General features: G+C 40.3%; 1 protein-coding gene across 1 annotated transcript; it reads left to right on the forward strand.

The window, feature by feature from the left end:
* Window positions 1-821: 821 nt before the first annotated feature.
* Window positions 822-12477, forward strand: LOC133530353 (alanine--glyoxylate aminotransferase-like). Its single transcript, XM_061868263.1, has 8 exons — window positions 822-976; window positions 4318-4478; window positions 7396-7588; window positions 7771-7939; window positions 8981-9136; window positions 9878-9970; window positions 10762-11010; window positions 11684-12477. The coding sequence occupies exons 2-8, from the start codon at window positions 4320-4322 to the stop codon at window positions 11841-11843; spliced, it is 1179 nt and encodes a 392-aa protein (XP_061724247.1). The 5' UTR covers window positions 822-976; window positions 4318-4319; the 3' UTR covers window positions 11844-12477.
* The last annotated feature ends 515 nt before the right edge of the window (window positions 12478-12992 follow it).

Below are 12992 nucleotides of genomic sequence, written 5' to 3' on the forward strand. Positions count from 1 at the left end.
TATTTAACGCTGACTGTAGTTGCCACGGCGCGCTGTGCCTGCGTTACCGATCTTTTTTTTAATACCACGTCGGTGGCAAACAAGCATACGGCCCGCCTGATGGTAAGCAGTCACCGTAGCCTATGGACGCCTGCAACACCAGAGGTATTACATGCGCGTTGCCGACCCATTAAAAACCTGTACACTCCTTTTTTGAAGAACCCCATAGTGTAGCCCCTCGGGAAAACCTCAACAAAATGCTCATTCCACAGCCGAAGCATTCGCGGGAGGAAATTCCTCTTAAACCGCAAAGTACGCGACCATTTAGGTTCTAGGGTGTGAGGATGAACACCCTGCCAACGGCGAGCGGTGCGGTGATAGAAAGCGGCCGTTGGCATCATGTCAAACAATTCTTCAGAGCCCAGCCCATTGTACAAGCGGTATCGTATACTCGATATTGGAACCGACAATATGAAAACCCTCTAAATGAGCCAATTACATACGCACTTCCCGATATCGGGCCCGAAATTAGTCCCGATGTCGAGCATGATAATTGTTTTCCGTTTCACGGAATATCAGCACATCGTTAACAATATTTGAAATGTAAAAAATACTTTGTCTCTAATTGCCAAAAAAGTTCAATGTTTGATATTTTTGCATATGAACCATTTTTTTACATTTCAAATATTGTACACGATGTGCTGATATTTGGTGAAACGGAAAAATACTCTTGCTCGACGTCGGACCCGATATCAGGCCTGATAAAGTGTGGTTGTAATTGGCACTTAAGCGTGCCGTGAAATTTCCTTGTCATAATTTGTAAGTAATCTAGCGTAATTTGTAAGATTGATTCGTGTTCGAGTTACCCGGCAGATAAATAACCGTCCGCCACTCGAGGTTTGTCATCTCTCGTAGTGTGCAGCTCGGACTACCTTTAAATATTTGTCCACACAAATTTATTCAGTAAAAGAAAAAAAACAAGGTATTTACATTTAGGGTAAGTATTTCAGACGCAGATATACATAGACTGGTTATTTATGCGAGCTTTTTTATTTATTTTATTTATAGTCTTTACATTAATCTTAGTTTAAATGAAGTGCGTGTAGTTATAACAAAAATAGTATTTGAACATTTAATTTTAAACAAAACGAACGAATAATAGACCTACTCGTTAAAACGTATGAACCGCGATATACGAAACCGCGGTATACCACTTATATCCATATATACATAACGTAGTTTTATACTAAGGAAGTTGTTAGGATGTTTCTGTGAAGGTGCTTAAATAAATAAATTATTGCATGAACTCACTTGACAAATTTTAAGATTGTTCACCACCTATAATATACCCTACGTTAATTACTTGTCAGGAAAAAATTTGAAGTGACATAATATTAAATATTTGTTTTACAAGGGGGCAAAGTTGTTGTTTAACCGCTCGTGCTAATATTGATATCCGAGCAAGCGGAAGATTCTAAAATTGAGCCACGAGCGTAGCGAGTGGTTAAAAAGTGGATTTTATAACGTTGCGAGGGTTCCAAGGCACGAGGGTGGATAAAATGCAACTTTCTCATCATTTTTTGAACACTCAAGAGAGCCTTTAACAGCTGGTGTGGATTTTTGCGCTTTTTAATTTGGAACTTTCTTATATTTCTATATCAATTCAAAACGCGAATTTAATTTGTGCTTAAACAAGTACGCCGCGACTCACGAGGATAAATTATTAGTATTTTTTAAACTCGATGGGTCTGCTGACAGGTGTCACTTTAATACAATTTGGCGTGATTTGGAGTTTTTAAGCTATAAATTATATGGATATGGCACCTGTCACCCTACCCATCGAGTTTGAAAAATACTGTAGTATTACTTATATTTTCATATAAATTTTACGTTTATGGTGACGCTGTCACACTCTGTCACTGCAAAGCATGTGTAATTTCGTATTGTTATGAATATATATCGTGTTTTCATTGAATTCCGTTAACTTCGGGGTATTAGGTAATAAGTACGTTTAAGGAAACAAAGTGGCATAGTTAATTAAAAAAAATATTAAAGTAATTAGATGTAACACGAATGTAGCGTTGCTGTAACACGGGCATTACATTTAACTCACCCAAACATATCACAATGTCATTTCGAACGTCCGAGATTTGTACTTACGTCTAGTAGCAAATGTATAAACTCGTACAAAACACTAAACACAATACACACTCGTAAGGGCCTTATTGTGACCTTATTAAATAAAAATAAATTATTAGAATACCGGAATATATATAGTTAATTAGAATACCGGTGTCTTCGGTGTCGGTGTATTTTATTTTATTATGTATGTGTAAATGTATATGGAAATAATTTTCTGGATTAAATTAATTTCATTCATTCATTTGACAAAGATACTTAATTTAAGCTCAGGAACGCACCCTTGAAATTAACGGAAATCGAAAATACTGTGTAGAATTAAAAAAAATACCCAAATGTTTACTGTCTGCCTATGACGGTTCTTGAGATAGAACTGATTATTAAATCATAATAACAAATGTGACTCATCCCCGAGGTAAACAATATTAATCTAGAGTGTTTGTTTCTCTATTATCTATTTGTACACCACTTACACTAATTCGTATTGACATCTGACATTGAACGTAAGTCATACTGCAATATGTCTGTCCATCCCTCTTCACCGCACTGGGAATTGGGATCAAGTTTTTTTCCATTTAGTTTTCAAAGGCACATACATAATCAATTTGAAAGTTACTTCGCCAAACTGCTTATGCGATTTGTTGGCGAGACAGCGCTCATTTTTAATTTTTTTTTTATGTAGGGTCGGCAACGCGCATGTAACTCCTCTGGAGTTGCAGGCGTACATAGGCCTACGGAGACTGCTTTGCCTAAAGGTTGACTGGTAGGGAATAGCTTTTGGCATTAAGTCCGCCTTTTGTACTATAAGATAATAAATAAATAAAATTCTGCCAAATGCTAAAATAAAGATTAGGTATAATATTTAGCAATTCGCTACTTGACAGTTTTTAGGGTTCCGTAGTCAACTAGGAACCCTTATAGTTTCGCCATGTCCGTCTGTCTGTCTGTCTGTCCGAGGCTTTGCTCCGTGGTCGTTAGTGCTAGAAAGCTGAAATTTGGCATGGATATATAAATCAATAAAGCCGACAAAGTCGTACAATAAAATCTAAAAATTTAATTTTTTTAGGGTACCCCTACACGTAAAGTGGGGGTGAAATTTTTTTTTCGCTTCAACCCTAGAGTGTGGGGTATCGTTGGAAAGGTCTTTCAAAACTAATAGGGGTTATTAAGAAACATTTTTTGATAAAGTGAATATATTCGGAGATAATCGGTCCGAAAGAAAAAGAAATGTGTCCCCCCCCCTCTAACTTTTGAACTATAGGTCCAAAAAATATGAAAAAAATCGTGGAAGTAGAGCTTAAGAAAGACATTAAATGAAAACTATAGCGGACATGATCAGTTTAGCTGTTTTTGAGTTATCGCAAAAAGTTTTCCCTTCATAGTAAAAAGACTTACTTTAATTAGGTACTGATTATGCAAATTTGCCTATTTGTTTAACTCGGGTGAAAGGTACTGTTTCATCCCTTGGTTAACAATTTACTATACTTTAAGCTCCAGTTTAGCTTATTGTGACGGAAGAGTAACTACGGAACCCTACACTGAGCGTGGCCCGACATGCTCTTGGCCGGTTTTATTTGTAAATATTGTGTGGGGGAGTGTTGCGAGGGTTAAAGAAACCGTAAATGATCCTACTTTGCTTCCCTGTTGGTAATTATACTCCAATTCTGTAAAATTATTCAACGTTATATTAGTTAAAATATTATATTAGTTATAATAAGCGTGTCTAAACCAAATAAATATCTTCACTAGCCTTAACGTTCTCGAATCCCAATCTTCGTCGAGCCGATCGATACAATCCAGCAGCGGATGCTACTGCGGTTTACGCGGGATCGCCAGCGAATATCAAGGAAATAAGTAGCTTCAATCATGCGTCTTCAATTTTAAACCAGAAGAAAGGGCTGCGTTAGAGGCAGCCCATTAAGAAGTAATTTTCAACAATAATAATAGCATTTAAGCTTTAAATGGCATTAAAATAATCTGAGTTGTGCCCTTCATCTACAAACATTCTACAAATTGTTGAGAAAATTTTTCATTGAAGAAACAGAAGACAAGCGAAACTGGCATAGTTTTTCCACCACCGGCCAGTGCGCGCGGTGGCTGCACCTTGCAGGTTTACCGTGTTACAGTAAAATGCTACGTTCATCAATTTTGAGCAAATAAATGAAATATAATTTATATAATAAGTAATTTGACTTTCAGCAATGGCGTCCTACGAGCTGACAGTCCCAGCGCCCGTGACATCTGACAGGCAGTTCTCGAAGCCACTGATGTGTGGCTCGGGGCCAAGTGACTTGTTGCCCTGTGTGGCAGAGGCCCTAACAGCACCTATGATATCGCCAGCCTGCGCCGAGTATTATAACGTGAGTGTTTACTGGCCCCGGGGCCAAGCGACCTGTGACCCGGTGTGGCAGAGGCCCTAACAGCACCTGTGATATCACCAGCCTGCGCAGAGTATTATAACGTGAGTGTTTACTGGCCCCGGGGCCAAGCGACCTGTGACCCGGTGTGGGAGAGGCCCTAACGACTCTTGTGATCTTGCCAGCCTGCGTCAAGTATTATAACGTAAGTGTTTACTGGCCCCGGGGCAGCGACGGTTGACCCTGGGCGGCCTTTACGTTACTTTATGGAAATAAATAAATTAACATTTGTAGACCATGGGCCAGGAGCATATATCGTCAGTTATCGCCTCCCGGCTGATACTTTGTCAGATGATAGTTGCTGTTTTAAATAAACAAAAACCGTCAGCTGGTTGTATCGCGGTGGAGAGACCGTCAGCTATTCACGTGAATATAAAAAAATACGCGCCGTAATTTGCGTAACCCGTTTATTTGGAATGCCTGATGGAATGCTACATGCAAATTATGTTTTATGATTTTGTTTTACTATCATAAAAAGGTTAAGCGCTTATTTTTTACATGTTCATGCGACCAGCTGACGTTCTTACCACCTCGATACAACCGGTAGACGATTTATTTATAAACAATTCTGAACTTCTATCATCTGACAAAGTATCAAACGGGAAGCGATGATTTTTTTTTATGTGTTTCGGTGACTGCCATTCCTCTACCCACCAACGGAGCGGCAGCTGACGTCCACGAAGGTTCATCACTACCCGCCCGGGAGGCGATTGGTCATGGAAATTTGTTCCTGCATCATACATTTAATTACGTCGTTTTCCTGACTTGGCCCTGTCCTTACACACATTTTTGCTTTATCCACCATTGTTATTCTCATACATTCTCATATATTAGCGTTTTACTAATAAAGCTATTAAAATAAAATAACAAATTTAATTTTTTATAATTAATTTTTATCTTTGGCAATGCAATTACACACATAATTCTAACTGAAATAAAATATTTTTGTCAAAATATAATCGTATTCAAGAATACGATCGAACGAAAACGAAAACATTTTAAATAAAATCAGCCATAATTAAAATAACAATTCAATTGGAGTTACTGCTCACGGATTTGCCAGCCACTCAGATTCTTTCATTACTGGCATCCGGACAGCAGACGAAGAGGGTTTGTAATTATTATTACATTTTTAAAGTACATACCTGTGTAAAATAACTAAGCATTGTTGCTTTTTTCTTCGTGGCCTTCACCTTGAACTCTTGTATAACATTATTTTATATGTTCTATAAACTTTTCTTTACTTTTTAATTTATCTTTAGCCGTTTTCCAGATTTCGTTAGCATTTTTTTCGGCATAGTTACGCTGGCAAGCCCGCATGAGAGCCTTTGTAAATACGCCAAGAACAACTGATGGTACAAATCTCCCTCTTTTGAGGACATTAATTTCTTTAACAATGATATGAACTCAATACAATATCACTCACTAAAGCAATTTGCCAACTTGGGAGAGCAAAATACGTACAATTCAATCGGGAATTCCCCTTAAAAATAAACGAAAAGGGTTGCCAACTTGGGAGATAGAATTCCCTAGTTTTTTTATTAACCCTTCAGACCAATCGTCTTTGATTGAACAATGTTACGTAACGCGTAGTTCAAAAACCCCCTCCCGCCCCTGTAACGCATCGTAAGATCGTAACGTTTTACAAGACCTTTTATTCAAATGTTAAAAACAGTTTTATTATAAATTAAAAGTTAATTAAAAAATACAACATCGTAAAATGTAGGAATAATATTCGTGGTGTAACGTAAGTGGTCAATTATCATTTACCAAACCGATAAGTTGTCTGCCCTCGCGTGTCGCGTGCAAACATTATCTTACAATGATCTCCTAAACACTACTAATTGGGGTTTCTTCATAATTTCATAAAAGGATATGACAATTCTAGCTGATTATTGAGATAAACGCTTGCCTTGACTTCGCTTTCTAGGTCATTCGCGGTTTTGATGAAATAATTTATTGTCTGATAAACAAATGACCATTCGGGGTGGAATAATCGTTTAAAGTTGTTAAATAGTTAATTACTTTCCTATTTCATCTGAGTAATAGTGCAATAATAGCTAAATGATGGGCTATTACTTGCCGGAAAAATAACTGGCGACTGGGATCATAATGATAATTGCTAAAGTCAGACTAAGATAAGATGGCAGCGATTTTGATACCCCAGACAAAGAGTAAAGTAAGTGGGCCCAGACCATAGATATAATAATCCTAAAGATGGAGTCTAAGCGAGCTGTCACCGTAGCCTCACACACACAGCTACGTTATGTACGATTAACAATGAGTAACCAAATTCTGTGGGCCATGTCGATAAAATCGCTACCCTACGAAAGATGGCGCAGCTTTGATATGACAATTTTTATAGTCAGTAATTTAGATTTAGTAAGAGCTCTTATGAATCAACATATATATACGATTTTCTTAAACAGTAGTAGGTAGTTAATTATATCCTTTTAAATTGATTAACTAAACCAATTGGTTTTAAATTTAGGTAAAGACTAGTACCTAAATAGAAGAAACCTAAAAATCTCAATACAACGTTGTACGTAGCGAATTCTTATACTTTTTGATTAGTACGAATAAAATGTATCACTTTACGGATTCTAAACTTAAAATTAGATTTGCTTGATCCCTGCAATGGGCACAAAAGTAGATATTTATAAGTACCTACATAATAAAATTATTTTTTTTGTCATGCAGAATTTCTTAAGTGAATGAATAAATACAGAAAAAAAACATATGTCACACATTTTATTTCTATCCAATATCGGTTCGGACAGCGTGAAAACGCTCTAACGTGAAACCAATTCCTTATTGCCGGGGGCCTGCCTCACTAATGTACATTTATCTGCATTTCTAGGTAATGGCCGACATCCGCGTCGGCATCCAATACGCCTTCCAAACACGAAGTAAGCTGGTGCTAGCGGTCAGCGGGTCCGGGCACGCCGGCATGGAGACCGTCATCAGCAATCTGATCGCGCCGGGGGAGCTGCTGCTTGTGCCCAGCCGAGGGGTCTGGGACGAGAAGGCCAAGGACATGGCCAGGAGATATGGTGAGTCAGTACCAAGTACCACGGTATAAGACTATGGAAACTCTAAGATACCTAAGCATCGCCTTGAAGAAAGGCTGTTTTTACTTATAAATTAGTAGGTCTAAAACCCTTTCTTGTATTATTCTAGATCTGTGCTCCAGATGCGAGTGGCATGAAATTCAATCAATTAATTTAATTCTCAGGCATCAAAGTGGAGACAATCACAACCTCGGAGCCTTTCACGACGTTCTCCCATGAAGAGCTGGAGTCGGCCCTGGAGCGGTACCGCCCCGCTGGCCTGTTCATTACCCATGGCGACTCCTCCACCGGCACGCTACAGAATATTGAGGGTTTAGGAGACCTCTGCCATAGGTGATTTCTTTATGTGATTTATTTACTATGTATTCCAGACTTATATAAGGTCGGTGGCACCAATCCGTCTTTCCAGTTCGCAAAAAAATAGTTCACAAGTGAGTGTCGTTGATTAATCCAGTTGGTGCAACTGTAGCTCATCCCGCCAACTCTCGTTTTTAGGGTTCCGTAGCCAAATGGCAAAAAACGGAACCCTTATAGATTCGTCATGTCCGTCTGTCTGTCCGATTATGTCACAGCCACTTTTTTCCGAAACTATAAGAGCTATACTGTTCAAACTTGGTAAGTAGATGTATTCTATGAACCGCATTAAGATTTTTACACAAAAATAGACAAAAAACAATAAATTTTGGGGGTTCCCCATACCTACTTAGAACTGAAACTCAAAAAATCTTTTTTCATCAAACCCATACGTGTGGGGTACCCATCTATGGATAGGTCTTCAAAAATGATATTGATGTTTCTAATATAATTTTTTTCTAAACTGAATATTTTGCGCGAGAGACACTTCCAAAGTGGTAAAATGTGTCCCCCCCCCCTGTAACTTCTAAAATAACAGAATGATAAATCTGAAAAAAATATGTGATATACATTACCATGCAAACTTCCACCGAAAATTGGTTTGAACGAGATCTAGTAAGTAGTTTTTTTTTAATACGTCATAAATGGTACGGAACCCTTCATGGGCGAGTCCGACTCGCACTTGGCCGCTTTTTTCAACTAGAAATTGCAGCCAATCTGTGTGACTGTAACTATTATATATACTTACTAACTTTTAAATTCTCGGGAGACCAAATTTTTACTACACGCGCGTGAGAAACTCCTCCCGTAGCTCCTGTACGTTTTGTGTACTGCCAGGTTTCATCTCTCTTCAACTATAATACGTTGTGAGTGTTAAATAAAAAAGTCTACTTATTTTTTGGCAAGCAGAATATTGTACGAGTATGTACTTTAGACTGTATGTATATTCAAATGCACGGGTGCTAGGACTGCTAAGCTAATATAGTTTTGTGACTATCTGTATACTTTTCTGTTTTATAGATACGGAGCTCTGCTGCTAACAGATACAGTGGTGTCTCTGGGAGCGGAGCCATTCCTGATGGACTCATGGGGCGTGGACGGGGCGTATGCGGCGTGCCAGAAAGCACTGAGCGGGCCAGCTGGAGTAGCCCCCGTGGCTTTCAGTGCCGTTGCAGAGTGAGTTACTCCATTCATACTTATAGAGAACGAGATCTGCTGCTAGTAGATATAGTGGTGTCTCTGGGAGCAGAGCCATTCCTGATGGACTCATGGGGCGTCGATGGGGCCTATGCTGCGTACCAGAAAGTACTAAGTGGGCCGGCCGAAGTAGCGCCTGTGGCTTTCAGCGCCCGTGCAGAGTAATTTACCCCATTCATACTTATAGATAAGGAGCTCTGCTGCTAGTAGATATAGTGGTGTCTCTGGGAGTGGAGCCATTCATTCAATTCAATCACTCTAGATATTATTGAATTATATGAGATTTTGAATGTCGACGCAAATAAAATAAGCGGTCGCTTTCCTACTAAAATTGTACGGGAGCGCTGTAAATGCATAAGAAACCCCATGACTCAGGAACGAATATTCGTGTTCGTCACACAAATAAATCCGGAACCATCGGCTTCATAGGCAGGGTCACTACCCACCCACTAGGCCAGACAGGTATTGTCAAATTGTAGCCTTTTTCTACTTATTAGCAACACTGGGTTTGATTGGTTTGGTTTGGCTTTTTGGCGGGAAGTCGAAATAAGCGGGCGATTTAATTTTTCTCAGTTTTTTCATTTTTATTTATTTGGTATTAATATGTTCGATCTTGAATTTAGTTGAGGTGCAAAGGGCCAAGAAGTTTCACTGTTCTTTATATTTAGAGAACTAATTTAATTTTGTCGGAATTATACAAAGTTTTTGTTGATTTTTCAGGGCAAAAATAAACAGCCGAAGCCACGAGCCGCCATTCTATTTCGACATGAAGCTGTTGGCTCAGCAGTGGAACTGTTACGATGACACTTTCTTGTAAGTCAGTCACACGTTAAATACTCGTACGTAAGGATTTAGTAGTGTTATATTACAGTTTTTCCTCGCTCAATGTTTCGCGCAGCATTGCACTGCAATCTGCATACCCATTTTATGAATAGGTAATAAAATCTTCACATTTTTTATCCTCTTTCTGGATTCTGTAATGGTACCGAGTTGGTCTGAAAAATAAAATAAACAATGCTAAGGCTTTGCTCTTTGTGTCTACGCTTTGTCTAGTTTAAAATTGGAGTGCTACTTGCTGTATTCCCAATAGTCCCGATCAATGTGATGGTATACGCTGCTTAACGCTGGTGTCAACTGTGAAATTAAGTCTTACTACAACACTCCACCACCCATAGAAGCCTTAAAACCCATTCAATAGGGTATTTGACTACTAGTCCAATCAGTTTCTTTTTTCGAACTGTCAAAACGATTTCGCTACTATGGAATTTATATGGAACTCTGGCATGTGACGTCACAATCAAATCACCTACTCTTATTAGTTGTATACGGGTTTTAAAATAGAAATTGTGTCTACAAATAACAGCTGTCTACGTTTCTCTATTAATCTGCTGGAGCTTTATAACCCGCCCTCCTCCATACGTTGAGCTCTGCATGCATTATGTAAAATAATTTATTTTAAATATAGTCAAATACCCTATTGTCGCTATTCTCACTCAGCAAATTCAAACTCGTTGTTTAACATGCTGAGACAGCATAGGCCTAGCAGTGGTCCTGTAAGAAAATTAGGCGTTTCGTATTATCCTCCCCGTCTTTTGTTCCACTAGCTACCACCACACACTGAGCTCCCCCCTGCTCTGGGCCCTGCGCGCCTGCCTGTCGCAGCTGGCGCGCGAGTCGCTCCCCCGCGCGTGGGCGCGCCACGGCGCCGTGGCCGCGCGCTTCCACGCTCGCCTGCGCGCGCACGGCTTCGAGTTCCTCGTGCGTCGGCCCGAGGACCGCATGGCTGCGGTCACCACCTTACAGCTGCCCGAGGGACTGGGGTACAACAAGTTTGTAGCTCAGTTGAGAGACACGTAAGTTACTCCTGGTTCTTAATTATATTTTTCCTTAAGGAGTTTTATGGAACACATGTTTTATGTCGTTATATAAACCCTGTACTTAATTTTTTAAAACGATTTTACAGTTTCGTGAAATAAAATGGAATCATTCACGTACTTATAGTTCGTATTCAGTTACTGAATAGTTTATTTTAGTCTACTGTTAGAGATCTATGCTGGTGCTTACTATTTTAACTAAGGGATGAATCGCACCCATTTCTGACATTTGGACCCGGATATGTCCTTAAACTACGTCCAAAATAGAGGTTTCCGCAGCCTAATAACCCTATTCATAGTGTTGTGTTCATGCCGGTGAGTAAGGTTGCCATAGCTCAACAAGGGTGCGGAGTGTTAGGGTCGGCAACGCGCATGTAACTCCTTAGGATTGCAGGCGTCCATATGCTACGGAGACTGCTTACCAACGGGCCGTATGCTTGTTTACCCACATTGGTTAAATCGAAATAAGTGCTCGGCGATCGGCGGCAGTGCGCACACACATGCTCATAGCTTCGGCTCACATCCCATCATTATCACCGCTGTCGTCATGTCGTTAAGAACGCGAGAGGTTATATAATAAATACCTACCCTAAACATAGATAATATACACTCGTCACTGCAGTGTTATTCAAAATATAATGTTTATTGACAGGCACAACATCATGATAACCCCCGGGCTGGGACCGTCGGCGGGCGCGGCGGTGCGCGTGGGGCTGCTGGGCGCCAACGCGAGCGCCGCCGTGGCCGACCGGGTCGCCGACGCCATGGCCGACGTGGCGGGAATCAAGCGACCTGATATTGCTTCGCAATAAAGTTATAACCGACTAACAGTTTTGAAGATTCACCGTTAGTTTCACTACACTTAAATCGACCGGGATGTAACTGCATCGAAATATCGGGAGCTCAAAAACAATATAAAAGGTACGGTTTATATCTCAGTCGATTTAAGTCTAGCATAACCGACATGTTTACTAATTCTGGCGAACTATTTTTGTAAGTAACTGCGTACAGTAAAAAACTATTCTCACCCCTAATTTTGGCGTTATAACTAATAGTAGCGTAAAAAATACAGTAGATATGATTGTCTTTGTCTATGTTTCACTGACAAGAGACTCTTGCCAACCTATAGCTAGTACCCTACACCCTTTCAAATGCGTACGTAGCGAAAAGCACCTACAAGCTCTCTGATATATATCTTTGTAATAAATTCCTAAGTATTTTGCAGTGATGCGTGACGCGATATTATACCATCATATAGGGAGCGTGCATAAACTGTAGGGGGCAGCACAAGAGACGTCAGATTTAAGGCGCAGAGCAAGATGGCAGAACCTGCTATGGACAAGAAAACGTACGAGGACGTAGATGGCAGCACTTGCTTTGGCGTGAAGTGTCAATGTATACGTTTACGTTTCCGATTCAGGCCACACACAGACCTGTCATCCTATTTCTATGAGGCCACAAGATGGCAGACCCTCCAACGCGCACGGTGCCCATTTTCCTTCCCATATTGACCTTAACCAAGAGGTATAGTACATTGTGCAACGAGAGGGGTAAGTGAGATTTTGGATACGAGGTATTTAAAGACCCGAGTTTGCAATATTCTTACCCCCGGAGTTACATACAATGTTTTTCATCAAACTTGCGAAGAAAAAACTCAATGTGCCAGCTCTACTCGAGCCCCCCGGCATTATAAGAGATGATGGCAAGAGACCGGATGGAATGACACTAATTCCGTGGAAGTTGGGACGGGTGCTGGTGTGGGACGCCACCTGTGTAGACACCCTAGCCCCGTCTCATCTCCACGGCACTTCTGCTAAGGCTGGCGCGGCGGCAGAGGCGGCCGAAAAATTAAAAAAGACTAAATATAGGGGTCTCGGCACCGAATATAATTTCGTACCATTTGGCGTCGAGACCCTTGGACCGTGGGGTCCGAGCGCCTTTAACCTTTTTAAGGAACTTTC

The sequence above is a fragment of the Cydia pomonella genome, chromosome 22, assembly GCF_033807575.1.
Source record: "Cydia pomonella isolate Wapato2018A chromosome 22, ilCydPomo1, whole genome shotgun sequence".
NCBI classification, from domain to species: Eukaryota; Metazoa; Arthropoda; class Insecta; order Lepidoptera; family Tortricidae; genus Cydia; species Cydia pomonella.